General features: G+C 42.8%; 3 protein-coding genes across 3 annotated transcripts in view; 1 reads left to right on the top strand and 2 right to left on the bottom strand.

Annotated features, from left to right (window-relative positions):
* Positions 1-17: 17 nt before the first annotated feature.
* On the top strand, positions 18-2454 carry mlana (melan-A). The gene is made up of 5 exons (XM_028973071.1): positions 18-98; positions 367-442; positions 925-1021; positions 1253-1372; positions 1959-2454. The coding sequence occupies exons 1-5, from the start codon at positions 95-97 to the stop codon at positions 2025-2027; spliced, it is 366 nt and encodes a 121-aa protein (XP_028828904.1). The 5' UTR covers positions 18-94; the 3' UTR covers positions 2028-2454.
* A 240-nt stretch (positions 2455-2694) lies between these two features.
* brd10 (bromodomain containing 10) lies at positions 2695-12580 on the bottom strand. Its single transcript, XM_028973070.1, has 8 exons — positions 11163-12580; positions 10859-11059; positions 8875-10334; positions 8652-8731; positions 7987-8076; positions 7067-7182; positions 6745-6914; positions 2695-6652 (listed from the first exon to the last, which is right to left on the bottom strand). The coding sequence occupies exons 1-8, from the start codon at positions 11777-11779 to the stop codon at positions 3246-3248; spliced, it is 6141 nt and encodes a 2046-aa protein (XP_028828903.1). The 5' UTR covers positions 11780-12580; the 3' UTR covers positions 2695-3245.
* A 4105-nt stretch (positions 12581-16685) lies between these two features.
* uhrf2 (ubiquitin like with PHD and ring finger domains 2) overlaps positions 16686-20070 on the bottom strand; it is a 38444-nt gene continuing 35059 nt past the window's right edge. Inside the window, exon 17 of the mRNA XM_028973551.1 lies at positions 16686-19978. Coding sequence (XP_028829384.1) covers positions 19832-19978 — 147 coding nt within the window. The 3' untranslated portion in view covers positions 16686-19831. The remainder of the gene's footprint in view (positions 19979-20070) is intronic.

The following is a 20070-nucleotide window of genomic DNA, read 5'->3' as shown; positions in this document are numbered from 1 at the left end:
TTTGGGGAACCCGTGACGGTCATGAGGGGGGTTCGCCGCCGACTTTAAACCGGGGGGGGCGGCGCAGCAGCCAGCAGTCCGGCGGCCGTCCAGCATGGGTGAGATTTCACGTTCCTCCATAAAACATTATTATATTTTCGGTAAATATGTGAAAAAAATGTAAACATGTTAAAACGTGCGAATGAGATTCCTGTGACGTTTTGCATGGATTTCTTTTTTTTTTACTTTGTCTGGGTTTATAATAATAATAATAATAATATTAGTATGTTTAAACGTTGCGTGATTGTTCATTCCTGATTCGGCCAGCGTGTTATCGTCTAGTCGCAGACACGTGAAGTAAAAACTACCCGATCCTCCATCCTGCAGGTGGGTACAACAGGGGCAGCGGCGAGTTCAGCGTCCGCTTCGCCAGCAGAGGAGGCGGATACGTGCGGGCAGAAGAGTCGGTGCATCTATCTATCTATCTATCTATCTATCTATCTATCTATCTATCTATCTATCTATCTATCTAACCATCCATCCATCTGTCCATCTATCTATCCATCTAACTATGAACAATCCATCCATCTATCCATCCATCTGTCCATCTATCTATCTATCTATCTATCTATCTATCTATCTATCTATCTATCTATCTATCTATCTATCTATCTATCTATCTATCTATCTATCTATCTATCTATCTATCTATCTATCTAACCATCCATCCATACATCTAACCATCCATACATCTATCCATCTGACTAAGCATCCATCCATCCACATATCATTCAGTCCATGTTAACATCACCATTATTTTAATATGCATGTTGTATTAGGGTAGAACTCTTGCAGTGTATCTTGTAGGTCTTCATGTTTGACGAAGGTAATGCAGTTGTGCAGTTGTGGTGCTCGCTGTGACAGCTGGACACTCTGCTGTTGCAGGGCAGCGGGCATTGCCTTGCTGGTGGTCATCCTGGCTGCCCTGCTCATCCTGGGGTGCTGGTACTTCAAGAGGAGAAGTGGATACAGGATGATCCGGGTAAAAAGGGGAAGAGGGGTGTTTCATTTACATCTTCATGCCTTTCAACTAAGTTTTATACCATCACAAGCCATATAAACATGCAACAAAAAAACTGTATATTTTAAAAATGAGTAAGGAGAAGTTTTATTTTTTAAATGTAGACATATTTCTTCCTGGGTCTGGATGCATGTTCTGACCAGACCACGTTCATGTGAGACAAAGCGCATGACTGTATTTTCATGTACACAGAGCCCCCGGGGAGGCCGTCAGTCCTGGACTGCTGCTACCAGATCTGGTCAGTACAGTGACGGAGGAAATGGAGCAGAGAGTAAAGTTGCACTGAGCGAGTTCAGCAACCTGAATCCTGCGGTAAGATAAATCAGGGTATTTTGCCCGTGTGGGTGGTTTGTTGATTGTTTCATTGCTTCTTTACGAAACAGAGTAAAGTTTTTGGCCACTTTTTTTTTTTCTCCTGCAAGCCAAGCCTCATTACTTGGCAGGATAAAGAAGGCATGTGAGCTCATGCAGTTCCGCAAGCAGCAGAGACTGTGCTGTCATTGGACATTAACCCAGGATTACATGCTGTGGAATGTAAAAGGGGGTTATTTGTACGGTTTAGCTCATTCTTGGACATAGAAATGGAGCAAACATGCAGTCACTAGTAACAATGATAACTGTACAACCATCCTTCAAGAATTATTCTACACATTATATATGAACACACACACATCTGGTGATATGCTTGATACTGTACCCGTGTTGGCCAGTTTTATTGCATCTTTACTCAGTTTTCAGCTGTACTTGAAGAGGGTTTCTAATATCGAATGGGGCTTTTAAAGTGAGGAACACCACATTCCATTGGAGCTCATGCTGATAAATTTCCTCTCTACATGTTGAATGTAACTTGATCAAATTGTCTCATATTTAACAGATTCCTTTCTATTTTTGTATTTAGATTCCTAATGCCCCACCCGCATATGAGAAGATTGCCTCTGGCCCTTTACCTCCACCTTACTCACCTTGAGGGTCTATCATGATAATGGTGAAGACAAACCATTGGGTTTTGGAGAGTCTAAGTTGTTCAGTGTAATTAATATTAGATCATATTGGCTTGATGGCCCGTTTTTGTCCGTGAGCATGTATACATGCAGTTTCTGTTTATACTAATAAGTACATGATCTGAATCAGTGTTCATATTTGTATTTTTCAGATTCACATTCACAAAGCATCTTTCCATAGTATAACACAAATGTATGAGTCAGTCATTAAATAAGGAGCTAGATTATGCAAATCTTTTAAGAACATCAGACTATTTCATATTGTGGCTGTTTAGACTGAGTGACACAAAGCTATTCTGTAGAATACGATGATATACCTTTATATCAATAAACCACTTTCTACTATGTTACCATCAGACTAAAAACTTTAACCAATAATGATCATGCTCATCTGCAACTGGTTATCATTTAAATTCCTTTTTTTTGGGATCGTTCCAACTTGTGTGCACAAAGGATGGTGGGATTAGGCCCAGTATCCCTGCTAATGGAGTTCAGAATATTGACATTATTTCAGTGATTTATATTTTCCAGATGTTGTTATAGAATTCATTCACCAGTAACTATGTTCGCGATGCTGTCGCGATGCTGTCAAAACAAATGATTAATTATATTAACACACTACACAACACATTGTAGTACAAAGCACTGTTTAATTCCAATGCTGCAAGAGCTGCAGTATTCCAAACAATGCAAGTGGTCCAAAAATACTTCCTACAATATTTATTAAAAAGTGTAATAAATAAATGCAATGTTTAGTGAGTCAATGAAGTACACTATCATACCTATTTGACAGGTATATCTGTGTTCAAATTAGAACAAACTGAAGATATAAAAGTTGCTGGGAATTACAAAAGATCCAGGTTAGAAGTAATATAACCTCCAGTCATACCACACCAGTAGAAACGAGCTGAAACACTCAAGGCAATTTGAGAAAAAAAAAAATCACTACAAAAAAAAAATTTAATTGTATTTTCTCTCTGTTTTCCAAATACACCTCTAAAAAGAGTGAATTAAAACACTGCTGGGGGAAAAAAGAAAGATCACACTTTCATAAACATTACTGGCCACTTAAACATCCCATCCAACAACAGAATTATAGATTTTTGTGTATTTTTTTTTCATATTTCTGAAAAATAAAAAACCCATTACTGCTTGTCCTATATACAGTCATTATGCTAATACCCCTAGCAATTCAGTTCACCTTGACTTGTCTGTGCTGACGGTACCACCCCTTGATCTGAGCTGGACAATCCCATCTGTGCTGCCAAGGTTGGCAGTGCTGCTACAACAGGACCTCTAACCACATTCAAAACAGCACCATCTGGACTCAGCAGCAGCTTCTTAGGGGAACTGCTAGGTAGAGCTCCTGGGGTGGAGCTGTGCAAAGTAGTCTTGCCTAGATTCAGTGGTGGGTTTGTTAGAACAACAGGCATAGTCCTAATGGGTGGACACATTTCCATTATAACAGTGTTACTGGGTGGGGCAGCAGCTGTGTTTGGATTTGTTGGTCTGTTACTGAAGGTGCTCCCAGTAGGTGGCACTGTTGCAACCGGCAAAGTCAACAGTCTAGAACATACGCTGCTAGCTGCCACTGTGGTAACCACTGACAAAGCCTTCTTCTGAGACACCACAGGGCCAACAGGTGGCAACACTGATGTCAGTTGGGTTTGGGATAAAGGAAATCCTGCATGCAGGAGGGTCTGGTTTACTGTAAACTGTGAAGCTCCTTGAGCTTGAGCAGATGATGTAGCGGTTGGTTTTGGGTAGCTGTCCAACATGGGGACAGGTGGAACGGTTATAGCCTTGCCTTCAGGAATAAGGGCTGAGGAAAATCTCATTGCCGTTGGCTCAGTGTGTTGACTCGTGGAGACAGAAGAACATGCCAGTTGTGAAGCCGCTGCTAAAGCTGATGAGCTACTTGTTGGTAGATGTTCTTTGAGAGTCCCTTGGCATGGCACAGGTGTCAGGACACTTGTGCAAGACTGTTGTACTTTTACTGTGAAGGGGAGGGGAGCCTTAAGGGCACCGAGCTGAGGTTGTTTTCCTGGAGTGGTCATTCTTGGACCTTGTGAACTCTGAGGGACTGGAGAAGGGACTGGAATACCTGGCAGCCTGGGAAGTGCTGTGGCATCTCCCGGAGATGCCACAGGTCTTGGGATGACTAAAACGTGACTCCCCGGTGCCAGCCCTTGAGCAGGCACAACAAAGCAGGCATTGTTGATGAGGATCTGAGTGCCAGGAGCAAGTGGTGCACTGGTGTTGATCACAATTTTCTGCTGTACAGTTGAGGCAGAAGAACAATCAGCAGGGGGCCTTACTGTTGGAGTTACAACAGTTTTATGAGGATGAGGAAGGTTAGCATGTTGCGATGGGATGTTGCTGCTCAATGTAAGAGGCCGAAAAGTTCCTGGTGGTGCCATGACTGGCATAGCAGCCGAACTAGTGACCACAGGGGATGGAAAACAGGGACTGTTAGGAGACAGACCCTTCACTAGACTTTGGTCTTTACTAATTACACCTCCTACAGATGGAATAACAGTGGACAGGATGGAACTTGCTGCCTGGTCAGTTTTTTTGCAGGAAAAACTTGAAACAGTTGTGGAGGCAGACATGGGGACACTCTGTAGTTGTGCTGCCGTTAGCAGAGTTGAACCAGCAAAAGATCCTGTGCTCAGAGCTGAAAACTGTAATGTTTTGACTGTACTAGGAATTCCTTCGGGGCCTTTAATTGACTGAACCGGTAGGTACTGACGGACACTGTTCGTAACCAGACTTCGGCTTCTGATGGGACAAATGAGACCACCTGTATTTGTCGTGAGTAAACCAGAAACAGTAACAGGTATACTGTTCTTTAGAGGAAGTGCAGCCTCTGTTGTTGGTGGTCTTGGCATGATGCTTTGGACTTGGTTGAGGGAACCAGATTCAACTACTGTAGAAGTGCTGGCATGGGTGAACAAAGGTTGCTTTGGAACAGCAACGGCAGAGCAAGAGGAAGCTGTCGTTTGATTGATGAGCATAAGTTTGGACCCTGAGAGAGCAGAATCCATCGGGCCCTTTGACATCCCACAAACTGAGACATTTGCTGGAGGGGTGACCAAGAAAATCTTCTGGAAAGGAGACTGGTCTGGGACACCCAGGTCTGTTTGGGACCTCTTCTGAACAGTGTTGGATGGGATTGGTGGTGGTATATTTGGAATACCGGCTAGCAGCACACCCACGCCTCCCTGTGACAATGGTGAGTTGACAGTACCTATGGACTGTGTAGGTACAGTCTGACTGCCAGCAACAGAGCTGTGAATCTTATTTAAGACCGAGACTGTGTCATAAGTGCTTGTTGACTTTTTAGCATTTACCGTATCAACACCAGAAGGTAATACCTGGTTGACACATGTGAGCGGAGAGGGCCTACTAAACAGCGGAACAGCAGTAGGTTGAGATTGGGCTGTAGTTGTTACTGCAGGTTGAGAGGACGCAAAAGATGGAGAAGACTTAGAGACCAAAATGGCTTTAAACTTTGGAGAAAGGGTAAAGACAGGACTTGCTGGCAACGAGTTCACTGTGCTCTGGTCTGAGGTCTGCACCTTGACAACACCAGTGTTCCCCCCTCTAGTAGTGACAAGAATGGACTGTGAATCTCTGATGCACACAGTTTTAAGCTCCTGTTTGGTATCGGGAGGGTTAGTGCTTGGACACTTATTAGAATCAGCAGTTGTCACTTTTTGAGACTCAACACCTTTATAGGGTGGAACAGATGTTGCACACAAACTGGAGGAGACTGTTGGTGAGGGTGTTTGTATCAAACACTGATCTTCTAAAGGTGCTACCTGTTGAATAGGAATCTTGTGTTCAGCCACAGTGAATCCAGAGCAATCATTTGGGGGAACCAATGTTTTGGAAGCAGGAAGAGGGAACACTCCGGGATGCTGAGGTTCTTTTCCATCTGATCTTTGGACAAGCAAATTCGGGGGCAGGAAAATCACCTGCTGCATTCTTGTTTCCACTGCTTTTGTGTCTACAACTGGCTGCACTGAAAAGTTCAATGGGCTGTTATCTTTTCTGTTGACGCCCAGGTCTCCTGGTAGCTTGTAGACAACCTGCACCTGTGCTGGAGTAGATGTGTTGTGCACAGTAGGGGGCGCTGTATTCACTGACAGAGTGTTCGAACTGGATAGGGGTTCTGAAGAGCTCTTGCTTTGAATTGGCTGATTGGCTTCAGTCACAGCTGCTGGATTGTGTTTTATTAAGGTCACTTTGTTGCCAACACTTTTAGCAAGCAGTGCCTGGATGGGTGTGTAGCTCTTGTGTGAATTAGCAGCTGTTGTGAAGCTGGTTGAAGTTTCACCCGAGGACTGCAGAATTTGTACTGCTGGACTTGATTCTCTTGCCACTTCCTCTGCCAAGTATTCAGTGGACAGAGGGTCCATAATGCTCACCTTGGCCCTTTTGTTATGACAAAGGTCCTCGTCTGTGACGCCACTCAATTGACGCTTTGAGCTCCTGGTGAATGGTCTGTGTTCGTTGACATTATCAATGTCCTGTCCAAAAACTGAACTGCTTGGAAATGGCTCGGTCCCCAACTGTGAAGAATTACCTGCAAACACCCAATCACACACCAAAAAAAAAAATCACACAAATGCTAATCTATTAAAATAAAACTATATATTACTTAAAAGCAATGCCTACCCATTTCATCTAGCTCAGATTTGTTAGCCTCCTCGGTTTCAGGTGAAAGGTCAGTGGCTTCAGGGAGCCCTTTGACTGCTTCCACTTCCTCCTCCAGCCTTTTCTCTCTGACAAATTTACAATAGTCTGGGTGCTTTTTGAAATCATCATAATCTTTCTTCAGCCTGGCCCTGAAATAAAAAAAAAAAAAGATTTAAACAAAAGTTCTACAAATAATACAAATGTGTTCAATTTAAAGAATGGGTTCCATTCAAAATAAAATAAACTACTACTCTTAAGTAGCTGTTAAAATGAAATGTCATGTTTTCTGGGATGCACTAACCGGTTCCTCTGAAATGCTTTGACAAGCTTAGGTTCCCATGGAGACAGTTCATTGAGCAGTCTGATGAGGGTCATGTGCAGCTCCTTCACTGCTTCTCTCTTATAATACCACCTTCCCTGAAAGAGGTAAAATGCATTGCCGCATCATCCAGGGAGTTCCAAAGCACAAGGAAGGGCACGAAGTTTACTGCTGCTTTTGTTGTTGCTGAATGGCCCCAAAGGGACTGTTATGTAAGCTTTGCAATATGATACAGCTTACGGATATTAATGATGCACTCAAGATGCAAGTCTCAGCATTATGCATCTACTTATTAGCCATAATTAACTGGGGCTGATCTAGGCCGAATGAAAGGCGTGTTCACCTAACAAAAAATTTCATACTGGCTTTCATGCGTTGTTGAAAATGTATTGTTGTATTTTCATACAACAGAAATTCTGTCCCTTGTACATTTTATAGGTCAAACCATATCACTGATTATACATAAGATATAAACAAAACACCACACTAAATTAAATTATCTGGTTTGGGCGTCACCTTTCAACCATTGCCCTCTAGTACCACCTATTGGATCTGTTCCAAAACTACAGCGGAGGACTATTCCGTCAATTTTAGACAGCATAAAAGTTATTTTAATTTTGACAATGTCAAGTGGTATACCATGAAGGTACAGTTTAAATACTATTTTGAATAGTGAAGCATTACCTATTTAATTTCGATGAGTTAGAAGAGTTCTGGCATCAGAGTACACTGGCATCAAGTCCTTACTACTGTAATCTATGACTATCCATAATTGTTCACAAACTTGCCTTTAAAAGTGTAAATGTGCAGATTAAACCTACAAGTTCCAATCTGTCAAGACAGTGAGTTTGTAATAAACAAAATCTTTAAACTGGTGTGTGTCAAGTCCCTTTCTTACTAACAGATTTCTTCTTTGTGCTCTCTAGTTCATCCATCTCATCTTCAGTTTTATTGATGAGGTCTCTCAGCTCCTCCAAACTGGTGCACACCAGCTATAGTGGGGAAAAAATAGATTACATTTACAGCATTTATCAGACACCCTCATCCAGAGTGACTCACAATCAGTACTTACAGGGAAAGACCCCCCTGGAGCACTGAATAATGAAATATTTTATACACTACACAGAACAGAATAGAGGGATGCCATTAAAATATAAAATGGCTGCAGGCTAAATAGCACTGCCACTTCATTAAAGCCTCTATTTTCAGTCTGTCTTGCCTGAAACACCCAAATGTTCAGGACAATACACACATTTCACCACCAATACATGACCCAGCAGAACCTGCCAGTTGTAAATTTTATTATTTGCACAAAGGTTAAGAAAGAGTGACGTTGGGCTTGGACTCAGAACAGTCTTCTTTAGTATTTTTTAATGGGTAGAACACACACACGTCAAAATGTATAACTCACATCATGATTAAGCTTGCAAATAAACAAACAAACAAACAAACAAACAAACAAATAAATTAATACTGAGATATGGTTTTTGGTTCATTACGACCAGCCCTACAAGAGACATTAATTAAGCACTTTTTTTTTTTTTTTACTTTAAAAGTTTAGAATTACCTTAAAAGATGGTTCAATTGGGGCTTTGGGAGCATCTTTTTCCTTCTTTGAGGTTGTTTTTTTAAATTCGATCTTTTTTCCTGAAAGTGAAGGTTGACATACATTCAACAACCACTGAACACCACAAACCTAAAAAGTAATTAAAATAATTACAAATAATTAAATATCTGCCACTACTATACCAGACAACACAGAAATGTAAAAAAAACATCTAGACACTGACCCAACTTTTGCTTTTTCCTTTTGTCCTTTTTCTTGATGGTCGTCGCGGCCTTGCGAACTGTGCTTTTGGCTACTCTGACTTGACCAATTCTTGTTGACACAGCTTTTTTCCTCCGCCCTTTTTTCACACTCAACTCTTTCACTTTCTTTTTCTTTCTTTTCTTTTTCTTGGTGCATACTTTGTCCGCCTGTCTCTCTGCCGAGTTGGTGTGACTGGTGTACCCGGAGGGTGGAGAGGCGCCTTGGGCTTTTGTGCAACAACAGGACCTCTGCTCCTCTGCTGCCTCCGTATTATCGCGGCACTCTGGGCAAGGATCCTCCCCTGCTGTTGTGGGTCCCTCTCCAGGTTTCAATGAAGAGTTAGCAGAGTTAGCAGGCGACTTTCCCCTGTAGCAGCTTTCTCCGACACGGAAGTGCAGTGCGCCATCCGACGAGCAGCCCTCCTTGCTTAAGGGATCTCTGCTCTCGATTGCTGCCGGTTCCTCCTTCACGGCCTCAGGACTGCAAGACTCGGAACAATGAAACAGGAAGGCCTCACGTTCATCCTCGCTTTGAAAGTCTGTGGCCTCCCCGTCTGTTTTTCTGTCACAACAGTACAGGTTTCCATCCCCACTGTCCTCCTTCAGACAATCTCGGTCTGCCTCCTCCATCAGTTTTTCCATTTCAAAAGCTTCCTCCTTGGTTTTGACGGAATGCACCTCTTCTTTGGGCCTAATGAACCCTTGAACAATGGCGCCCTTCTCCAGTCTCTGCACCCGGATGGGGGGCAGAGGAAAGTCCACGGCTGTGCAAGGACTCTGGCAGTAGATGCGCAGGTCGGCGCCGCAGAAGTGCGGGAAGTGGATGTAGGCGTTCTCTCGGATGTCATAGCCCAGTATGGACTCGCGACATTCGTGGATGGGCTGGCCCAGCACAGCGTCCTGCACGTCCTTATGGGTTTCGTACACGTTGTCACAGAGGCCCTTGAGCAGCCAGACACGTTGGTTGAAGGGCAGCAGGTGGAAAGCGGCCTCTTCTAAGGGACTTGATTCACCCAGAGTCCAAAAGAACTGATTACAAAGCCCTAGCTGTTCTGCGCAGGCAGCCTGGTCCTCTGCCCTGCCAACGGCCTGATACCAGCCCACAACTTTTCGCCGCAACTCTGCCTCCCAACATCGGTAGGACAGAGCAGGGCGGCGGTGAAGTGTGGCCCTTCTGTGAGGCTGGCACAGCAGGGATGTCATGATCTTGGCCAAGAAAGTGCTACAGCGAGGCATCAGCAGGCACCTCTCCAGCTCAAAGAAAACTATCTCTGGGAGGTTAAGTGCATTCTGGGCCAGGCACAGGAAGTGCCCAATGGCCGGAAGCTCCCACAGGGTCTCCACAGGCCACGGTGCTGCCTGTGAAAGCAGGTCATGGTCCCACTCCACCACCTCTTTAGCCGATGCCTCCTCTGCTTCTTTCTTTTCCAGCTCTCGTTGCCTGAGGGGTTGAAATGGAGTTAAAACCAGTACTTTGTTTATTAAAAATGCTGATTTCTTTTTTGTATTGTCTAAGAGACAGGAAAATCTGTGATGTGTAATATGTTTATATATCCACTCTGTAAATAAGTACACTTACATATATTCTTTGTATACAGACACACACAAATGTATTTTTATATAATATACAAACTATACATAATATACATATACAAATCAAAAGTCTAGAAAAAACTGGATGAGTGATTAAAGTAATCACTCATCCAGTTTTTTCTAGACTTTTGATTTGTATAGCAAACTTACATTGTACAGTCACCATATTATCTATATTTATTTTTTGCTGCTCTTATCTTGTACCATGACAATGTAAACTTCCCACTTGTGACACTAATAAAAGTTCATCTGATTTTATATTGTACATATTGGGTTGCGAACAGGCTGAAGCTCGCCGGCGACTAGACTTGACCCCTGCAGGCAGACGGCACTGCACATTACACAGAACTGTGTTTAAATCGGGCTCTTTACCTCTTCTCTTCCTTGGCTCTTTGCCGCTCCTCCAGCCTGAGGGCCTGCACCATTAAGGACTCACTGCCACCAACTGTAATGGTGGCCAGGCTGCGTGGCACCGACCTACGCCTCATGGAGGAGCCAACAGGCACCTTCTCATCCTCAGTGCCAAAACGGCCCTTGGAGGTCACAGCTAGGGTAGTTTTGTCCCGCAGGGTCCTGAAAAGAAAGACATTAAATAACATTTTATTAACATAAAAAAAAATATATTCCCCACAATGAGGCATAGGAGCTGTGGGTCCGCTCCATAATGGTATGTTACCTTGACAACAGGGTCAGCTTCTGTTCAAGGATGATCTCCAGCTTTTGTGCCTGTTTGGAGATCCAGTGGTCGACCCCATGGTGCCTGTAGCAGTTCTCCAGCAGCAGTCTGAAGTCAGCCACAAAGTCAGTGATGCTTTCATATTCCCGCTTCACAAACTTCTCATCAATTCTTTTTAAGCTCATTCCTTGATGTGGTGGCTCTAACATGCTGGTCTCCTCAGGGCCGATGGGAAGCCAAAAAGGTGCAGTGATGGCCTTGTGCTTTTCCAAAAGAAAGCTGTGGAATATTTTGAAGGCTTGCTGCACCTCATAATTTAAATCCTCATCCTCGCTGGCAGCGTGTGGCGAACAAACGTCCGGCAGAGACAGGCTGTCCTCCGAAATTTCTGTCTGATCATCTCTCACATCCAAGTAATCTGGGTTCCTGCGATGTTTCCCTTCCGCTACAGATGAGATCCCGTTGCTGAGATCAAATGATGGATCACAACTGTGCAAAAGGAGCCGCGTGTTGCCATCTCTGCTCTCGGCCACGTCTTTGCAGACGACCACGCTGCTGACCGGAGCATCAGGCAAGCTGCAGGTTTCAGTCCCGCTCATGCCACTTTGCACCTTCATGTTTATGTGGGCAGCGTGTCCTTTTCCCCCTGTGGACGGGCCAACTACACGGGGGCGTGCTGGCAGTCGGGAAAATGAAATGGGACCCTCAGCCGCTGTCTAGGGCACAGGCCATCCTCTGGCCCGGGAGCAGGCGGGACGTGCAGGGCGCGGAGCTGGAGCTCGACCCGGTGACGCTTGGGAAGCACGTCAACAGAACGCAAACGTCGACTCACGCCGAGAGAGCGATTCGGTCCCTGCGGAGCTGCATTTAATGGCTACGGGCAGGGGGGCTCCCACGTTTTTCTGCCCGGGCCAGACGCCGCCGAGCAGAGGCTGTCACCGGCTACCGATGCCGCTCTGACCGCCTATCGGTGGAGCTCATTGTCTCCCAGTCCGAGGCCTTCCCATGACAAGTTATTACCGAGTACCCTGAAAAATATAATAATGACAGTAATAAGGAGCTGCTGAAGTCGCCCGACACGCTCACGCTCCCTGGGCTGGAGGAGTAACGCGTCCCGCGGCCACAGCTGCTCTATCCCGCGGACCGGCGAACTTGTCCGCACACAGAAAGCAACGCAAAGTGGAACGAATTCGCTAACATTAGCCAGTTAGCTGCTCGGACGGCAGCATTCAACGCAAACTTGCCCCGCGTCCAATAGAACGAGAGTCCAGCCGCGTCAGCAGGGCGGCCCGTTTACACGGCGCGCCGACGGCCGCGGCTGCAACGCGACGAGCAGCCGAGCAGCGAACCCGCAGAAGGCAACGCTGTTAGCCTGTGACGCTAACCGAAACGCCACCGACAGCCCGTCGCCTCTGCGTGATGACGTCACGGCGGCGTCAGCACGCGCGGAATAATCTTCCGCTTCATAAAACGCGCCTCGTGCGGAGCAGCCGGGGCTAATTTTTTAAAAAACAGTACCAGATATCTAACCAAGGTTACACATTGAATTAATAATTATTGATACAGTACAGGCCAAAGGTTTGGACACACCTTCTCATTCAATGTGTTATTTTCATGACCATTTGGTAGATTCTCAATGAAGTCATCAAAACTATGAATGAACACATGTGGAATAATGTACTTAACATTTACATTTACGGCATTTATCAGACACCCTTATCCAGAGCAACTTACAATCAGTAGTTACAGGGACAGTCCCCCTGGAGCAACTTAGGGTTAAGTGTCTTGCTCAGGGACACAATGGTAGTAAGTGGGATTTGGACCTGGGTCTTCTGGTTCATAGGCGAGTGTGTAACCCACTAGGCTACTACCACACAAGGCTACCACTGAAAATACGTTTTATATTCTAGTTTCTTCAAAAAATGTGCCACCCTTTGCTCTGATTACTGCTTTGCACACTCTTGGCATTTGATTGATGAGCTTCAAGAGGTCGTCACCTGAAATGCTTTTCCAACAGTCTTGAAGGAGTTCCCAGAGGTGTTTAGCACTTGTTGGCCCCTTTGCCTTCACTCTGCGGTCCAGCTCACCCCAAACCATCTCGATTGGGTTCAGGTCCGGTGACTGTGGAGGTCAGGTCTCCACTTTTTGTTGAGTACATAACTCCACATGTGTTCATTCATAGTTTTGATTCCTTCAGTGAGAATCTACCAATGTAAATTGTCATGAAAATAAACACATACACACACACACACACACACACACACACACATATATATATATCCTTTCCCCACAAAATATATGTTATAAAATTAACATTAGTATAATACAGTACACAAAAATAATTGACAATCCACAGGCACCATCTGACTCTTCGTGAGGGAGAGGAATAGAAATTAGGATTTTGCATAGCGTGCTAGTGGCCTAGTGGTTAACAGACTTGCCTATGAACCAGAAGACCACAAAGTCACAGGTTCAAACCCCCACTTACATTGTGTCCCTGAGCAAGACATTTAACCCTGACACTCTCCAGGGAGCCTGCCCGCTAACTACTGATTGTAGTGATTGGACAAGGGCACTTGATAAAAACCCTTCTCATGCAATTCTTTTAAAATCCAATGTGTTCTTTTACATATGCAACACAGCTGTATAGAAAAAGGTCACTATATTAATAGTACACAATAGTAAAACTGCTGTTTCTAACCAAAAGTCACTTAGAAAGTAAATTAGAAGTAGCATTATGTTCCTCGAGGTGTGAAAAAAAGAGAAGCGCTGATATTACATTACCCAATCCATGTGGGTCAGTTACAAAACAGTAACCATAAAGTACAAAAACTCTCTGCAATATGATCCTCGGCCACCAGGTGGCTCACTACCCACAGCCCTAAGGGCAAATGGTGAAATAACCTGTCCACCACTGACTGAACTGGTTCCAACCATAGATGTGTTGGACAAACCCATATATTATCTGAAGATCTGATATATTTCCTTTGGAATTAATTTACTAACAATTACAATTAACACAGACTCCTCAAATCACTCAAATCACTGAATTCTATATAGATAGAGGTTAATTCATTCGAGGTACCTGTAAGGTCCAAATTATTATTCTCAAGACTGATTATTTCACGAGCATCTCAACATCTGTACGAGAGAGTTGTTCCATTAAATAGATTATTTTGACTTTATTCAAAATTATTTTTGAGCACATCTACTCATTAACTCAGAATTTGTTTATTTTCTACCACATTGTCCAGAAGCATTTCTTGAATACTTTAACTTAACCTTCAATAAAACAAAAATTCTAATTGTACATTAATAATTTGTAATTAAAAATTAATAATCCTATATTATATTTGCATGTGATGATCAAATGTATTTTACTGTGTTCCTATGTTGATTTCTCCCATGCCTGGTACAAACCTTGGACAAACACAGTCATGCTACTCAGCAAATTTTGTCTGCTGCAACACAAAAAATACACCTAATAACCTGTCACAAGCAAAACCTCCTATATTCTCTCACGGGGAAAAGCTTAAAATTCTGGCCATAAAATCACAAAGTGCTAGCAAGGCTTTCAGCAAAACCTAACAATTCCCACTGCCCTGCTGGCCTCCTATGTAGGTTCTGCAGGTGGTAGTGGACGGCAGGTAGTGAGGGTGGTAGTAGCCTAGCGGGTAACACACTCGCCTATGAACCAGAAGACCCAGGTTCAAACCCCACTTACTACCATTGTGTCCCTGAGCAAGACACTTAACCCTAAGTTGCTCCAGGGGGGGACTGTCCCTGTAACTACTGATTGTAAGTCGCTCTGGATAAGGGCGTCTGATAAATGCTGTAAATGTAAATGTAGGGACCACAGACCACTTCTCAGTTCCTATGCTTTCTGGCTGATGTTTTGGTCACTTTTGAATGCTGACGATGCTTTCACTCGTGGTAGCATGAGTCTACAACCCACACAAGCGGCTCAGGTAGTGCAGCTCATCCAGGATGGAACATCAATTGAGCTGTGGCAAGAAGGTTTGCTGTGTCTGTCAGCGTAGTGTCCAGATCATAGAGGTGCTACCAGGAGACAATCCAGTACATCAGGAGATGTGGAGGAGGCCGTAGGAGAGCAACAACCCAGCGGTAGGACTGTTACATCTACCTGTGTACAAGGAGGAACAGGAGGAGCACTGCCAGAGCCCTGCAATATGACCTCCAGCAGGCCACAAATGTGCATGTGTCTGCTCAAACTGTTAGAAATCACGACACAGCCCGACGGCATGCAGAAGGTTTGGCATTTGCCAGAGAACACAAAGATTGGCAAATTCGCCACTGGCGCCCTGTGCTCCTCACACTGGTTCAAACAGGTTCACACTGAGCACATGTGACAGACGCGACAGAGTCTGGAGATGGTGTGGAGAACGTTCTGCTGCCTGCCTGTAGTCCAGGCCTGGGAGGAGATCCCTGAGGAGACCCTCTGCCACCACATCAGGAGCAGGCCTAGGCATTGTAAGGAGGCCATACAGGCATGTGGAGGCCACACAGACTACTGAGTGTAAAAAGTGTGGGACCTTTATAACTGTATGGCACATGTTGTCAATGTATTATGGGCTTATGTTAGGTTATGTTTCCTGCATGGGTGCCGACGACACATCAGTTATACTGACTACATATCCCCTGTTGCAGTCTTTAGCTTAGCTTTCTCCAAAAAAACACAACACACTGTAGGTAACCAGTTTCATTTATTAATTTACTTATTGTTAACCATCCTCGCAAACAGTGAGGTACCCACTGCTTCATCAGGGACACGGGAAAAGTGTTTGGTGTGTTTATGAGTATGGATTATCAATGGAAATCAAAGTATTGGGTGATTTATTTTGTCAGCACATTCAACTATAAGAACAAAGTATTTCATAGAAATATTAAGAGATATTTAATAGCTTCAGATTACATTTATTGCACTGGATCTTCGGTAAAGCATGGTGCTCATTTGTGAATCCAGTCAACTGTGTGACTGCAAAACATCAGTGGAGATTTGTGTGAATTGTATCAGCATGATATGTATATGTATTGGTGTGCTTTCTCTCAGAGTCAATTGCCCTGTCTAATTGTTTTATATAATATATACATTTTAATCTTGTTTTATTATGCCTCATCATCTTGTCTTTTATCATAGTTTGCTGTGTGCTGTAATGTTTGATTGTATGGTGTCCTTGTTGTGTCGTCATTGGCTGTCTGTCATCAAGACCGAATTTCTACCAGACCTTAGACCACAATTACATTTTTAAGAATTATTAAAACAAATGGTCTTGCCATTTTGCCACAGTAAAACAGTTCCATCTGTAACCTAGCTGTAGGTAGCTCGTGAATAAGGCGGAACAGGATTTAAAGAGACGCAGCCTCACAACATTAGCACTCCCCTCCACCAATCACAGAGCAAGGTCAGGAGTAACTGTTATATAACGCAGCCTCAGCTTTACCTAAGGTAACATGATGAGGGTGGAAAAAAAGAGAAAATTACAGGAAAGGAAAAAACACATCTGCCGTCTGGAATCAAAATATTTAATAGTTACATATCCAAGTATTATATCATGTATAAAATTTCCGATCACAATATGAAGCAATGTAATTGTTCAGGCTGACTCAGCAGCAGATAAAGGTCGCCACATAAAAAGAGCTAATGATTAAAATAGAACAGGTAACTAAATGATAGAAAAAAATGGCATACTCAGCATTATTGGAAATTAGACCATTAGATTTTCCTTTTACTCCAAAATCTCTTTTCTTCATTAAGTGCAAAAAAACATACATTGAACACAATACTAATGCAATAAGCGAATGCCAAGCGTCCACATAACTTCTAAAACTGTGAGTACTGTAGTCAATGCAGGAACAGGAGGGAACGAGACGCAGGGAAACAAAGCGAAGCTCACAGACAGAAAGAGAGAAAGAGAGAAAGAGAGAGAGAGAGTAAGAAATAAAAACTAGTAGCCTGCCAGTCACTGAAAGAAGCATTTCCTTCAGGAAAAAAAGCGCTATGAAACAAGTTATGCTGCACATCACAGTCTGCTTTTATAGACAATATAATCATTTAAACATTTGCATTTCATTAAACAGAAAGCATTGTTCCTTTTAGAAAAAACATCACCACAGAAACAGAAAACAAACAAACAAACAAACAAACAAACAAGGAAAGGGCAACATTTATGGAGTGACAAACAGGCTCACTCCTTTGTAAAAGCACTCTGAGTCAGATTACAAAATGGGCCAGTCATGCTGACAGTCGAAGATGAAAATGTGGAGATGCTGGTTCCAAGGGCCCTACTTCCTTTCAGCCATCAGCTTCTGGATGTTCAGCACGTTAGCTTCTTTTCTGGATTTTTTAGCACCTATTAGCTGTGGCTTCTTACTCCAGGACTAGGTGGTGGTTCACCAATATAACCATCTTTCAAATTGTTTTCTTACCATAATTCAGATAGGGGGCATTTTTTCTCCAGGAAGCTTTCCACCTTGCTGATCAGATTTAGGATCCTTAAAAGAAGGAATTTCAAAGATGTCATATTCTGAGGACTCATTTTCAAAGGACTCCTTCCAATCATCCAAATCACACAAGGACTACTACAGACTTCCCTCTTATCTAGAGACGCATAACAAACGTCCCGTTATGCTTTCATTAATCCATTGCCACGAGGACAACTGAGGTACACAGTGGTAATACAAGACAGGGTGGGCCTATCACACCATAGAGAAATGTGCTACCCATTACTAAGCTTATAATTTGAATGCTTAATTGACAATACGCACAGTTCTGCGTAAAAAAACAATTTGAATTGTTAAGATTTGTGAACCACCGACATTTAAGTGCTTTAAAAGATTTTGCCTCTCTCCTCTGGATGGTTAATGTCATAGCATTGACTTTTTTCCCTGTGGCATTAGCATTAGCTTATAGGAGTCCAGGGGCCGGATTGGACGTGGGGTTAAAAGCAGTGGCCCACAAAGGAAGGGGAAGCAGAGACAAGAGAGCATTCAAAGCGACATCAAAGAAGATCTATGGACCATGATGGACCATGGGATGGTCTGTGTTTCACCCAAGGCAAGAGTATCTTGCTGGTAATACAGGGTAATGGGTTTCAATCCCAAAAGCAGTGGTAAATATATGTGTTTGTAGGTCCAAAAACATCTGTAGATCAAGTTGTGCGTGATACTTTATGGGCAGGAGGATCTTAACAGAACTGTGAAAAAATACTTTCCTGCATTCTGAGCAGTTAATTCACATCAAATAAAAATACACTAAAAATGTATTTGCACTCTAAGGTTTCTATTTATTTAATATAAGATGTTTGGCTTACAATTAAGGGGTATAATGGTACATAAATGTCACTATTCAGTACATTCCTCAGTTTTGGGTTTATGTCTTGGAATTATATAACTTCAGTAAATGAAGAAATCCTTAAAAATGTCTATAACTAAAGGCTATATTTCTTAATAGCAAAATAAAGAGAACCTCATAATAATGTCACAATAGAAAAAAACAAGAAAAAAAAAAGAATACTGTAGCATTTATGTTTAAATTACATTTTTGGTGGGGTTCCACCCAAAAGGAAGTGTATGTATTGGTTTAATCAAGTGCTCTAGATATGGGAAGAAAAATAATCAAATTGTGATTATTACGAAAGATTATTAAAATAAAAAAATCTGATAATCATTTTTAAATATACAGTGCTGACATGCAGTCTTGTTGTATATGTTTATGATTACAGACTGAATACTTGAAATGCATGAATATGCAGTGCGATTGAAGCAGAGAGCACATAGCTCAGATCTACATAGTTCCTAAAACAAGTTTCAGTAGTTCTACACATGTCTCTTTACATTGCAAATGAACTACAGCTTGATGTGTAAAAACCTTTCACACTGATTAAAAGCTATAATGTGTGCATCTTCAAAATCTAGGTGTAGTTTACATCTGACATGCGAAACGTGAATGCTGCCCTAAAGAAAAAAAAAAAAAAAAAAAAAAACATAAAGGACAAGAAGGTTTGCAGGAGCTCTTTTTTTGCAGCTGAAGAGTGGTCAATGGACAATGGTCATATTTTTTTTTTTAAGTCATATTTTTGAAAGCATTAAATGCCGTTAGGGCTAATTCACATGAAGTGCCTTTCCATTATTTTCAAAGCCTTGCATGCACAATCATGACAGCTGGCAACATGCTCACATCACACTCGACCAATGCGTAACTAGGCAAAAGTATTTCAACTTTTGTCACAAGTGCACACAGTCCCATGTGACAACAAGCAACCAGTCAGTGGTATGAAAGAATATTTATAGCTACAACATGGGGAACCCTCGAGAAAATGGTTTGAGAACCACTCCTTTAAACTAAGAGCTGGGTTTGTCTCTCAAAAGAAATAAATCTTTAATTACATTATGCATAGGGAAAAATGACCATTTATGACCATTTATAAAAAATTAACTATAAATTAACAGGAACATATCAATTTGAGGACCAAATCAAGAGGAATATACTGAATGGTATAGTAATAATAAATGTACCATTACAAACCAGTTCAGATACGCAGGGAAGCGTTTTTTCAGAGTAATGCAAATGTTCTTTGTATGTGTGTGCACCGTGAATGAATTACTCTGTAACTGGGATTAGTCCATTGTCTACTGTGAAAAGGAAAGGCTCATCGGCCCTTGCTGTATCCAGGGAAGAACTGGTCCAGCAGCTGCTGTAGCGTCTTGTTAAGGATCATGACGTAGTCTTTTCCAAGGTCGTGGCGGCAGGCAGGGCACGTGTACACCTCTGCACGGAATGACCGCTGGAGGCAAGTCTGAAGCCAGAAGAATCAAACAGAAGTGGATACAACTGGTTGTTGTAATGGACATATTAAAATAATATAATATCCCAAGATATAAATGCACA

This window comes from Denticeps clupeoides, chromosome 3 (assembly GCF_900700375.1).
Source record: "Denticeps clupeoides chromosome 3, fDenClu1.1, whole genome shotgun sequence".
Lineage (NCBI taxonomy): Eukaryota > Metazoa > Chordata > Actinopteri > Clupeiformes > Denticipitidae > Denticeps > Denticeps clupeoides.
Note: the sequence above shows the minus strand (reverse complement) of the source record. Positions and strands in the feature narration are given on the sequence as shown.

Excerpts from the sequence above, each read along its gene's own strand:
- mlana (XM_028973071.1), top strand. Across the intron at positions 443-924 it reads GGATACGTGCGGGCAGAAGA|GGCAGCGGGCATTGCCTTGC; the intron begins GTCGGTGCATCT and ends CTGCTGTTGCAG. Across the intron at positions 1,373-1,958 it reads TCAGCAACCTGAATCCTGCG|ATTCCTAATGCCCCACCCGC; the intron begins GTAAGATAAATC and ends TTTTGTATTTAG.
- brd10 (XM_028973070.1), bottom strand. The coding sequence starts at position 11,779 with ATGAAGGTGCAAAGTGGCATGAGCGGGACTGAAACCTGCAGCTTGCCT. Across the intron at positions 11,060-11,162 it reads AAGCTGACCCTGTTGTCAAG|GACCCTGCGGGACAAAACTA; the intron begins GTAACATACCAT and ends CTTTCTTTTCAG. Across the intron at positions 8,732-8,874 it reads AAGGAAAAAGCAAAAGTTGG|GAAAAAAGATCGAATTTAAA; the intron begins GTCAGTGTCTAG and ends CTTCACTTTCAG.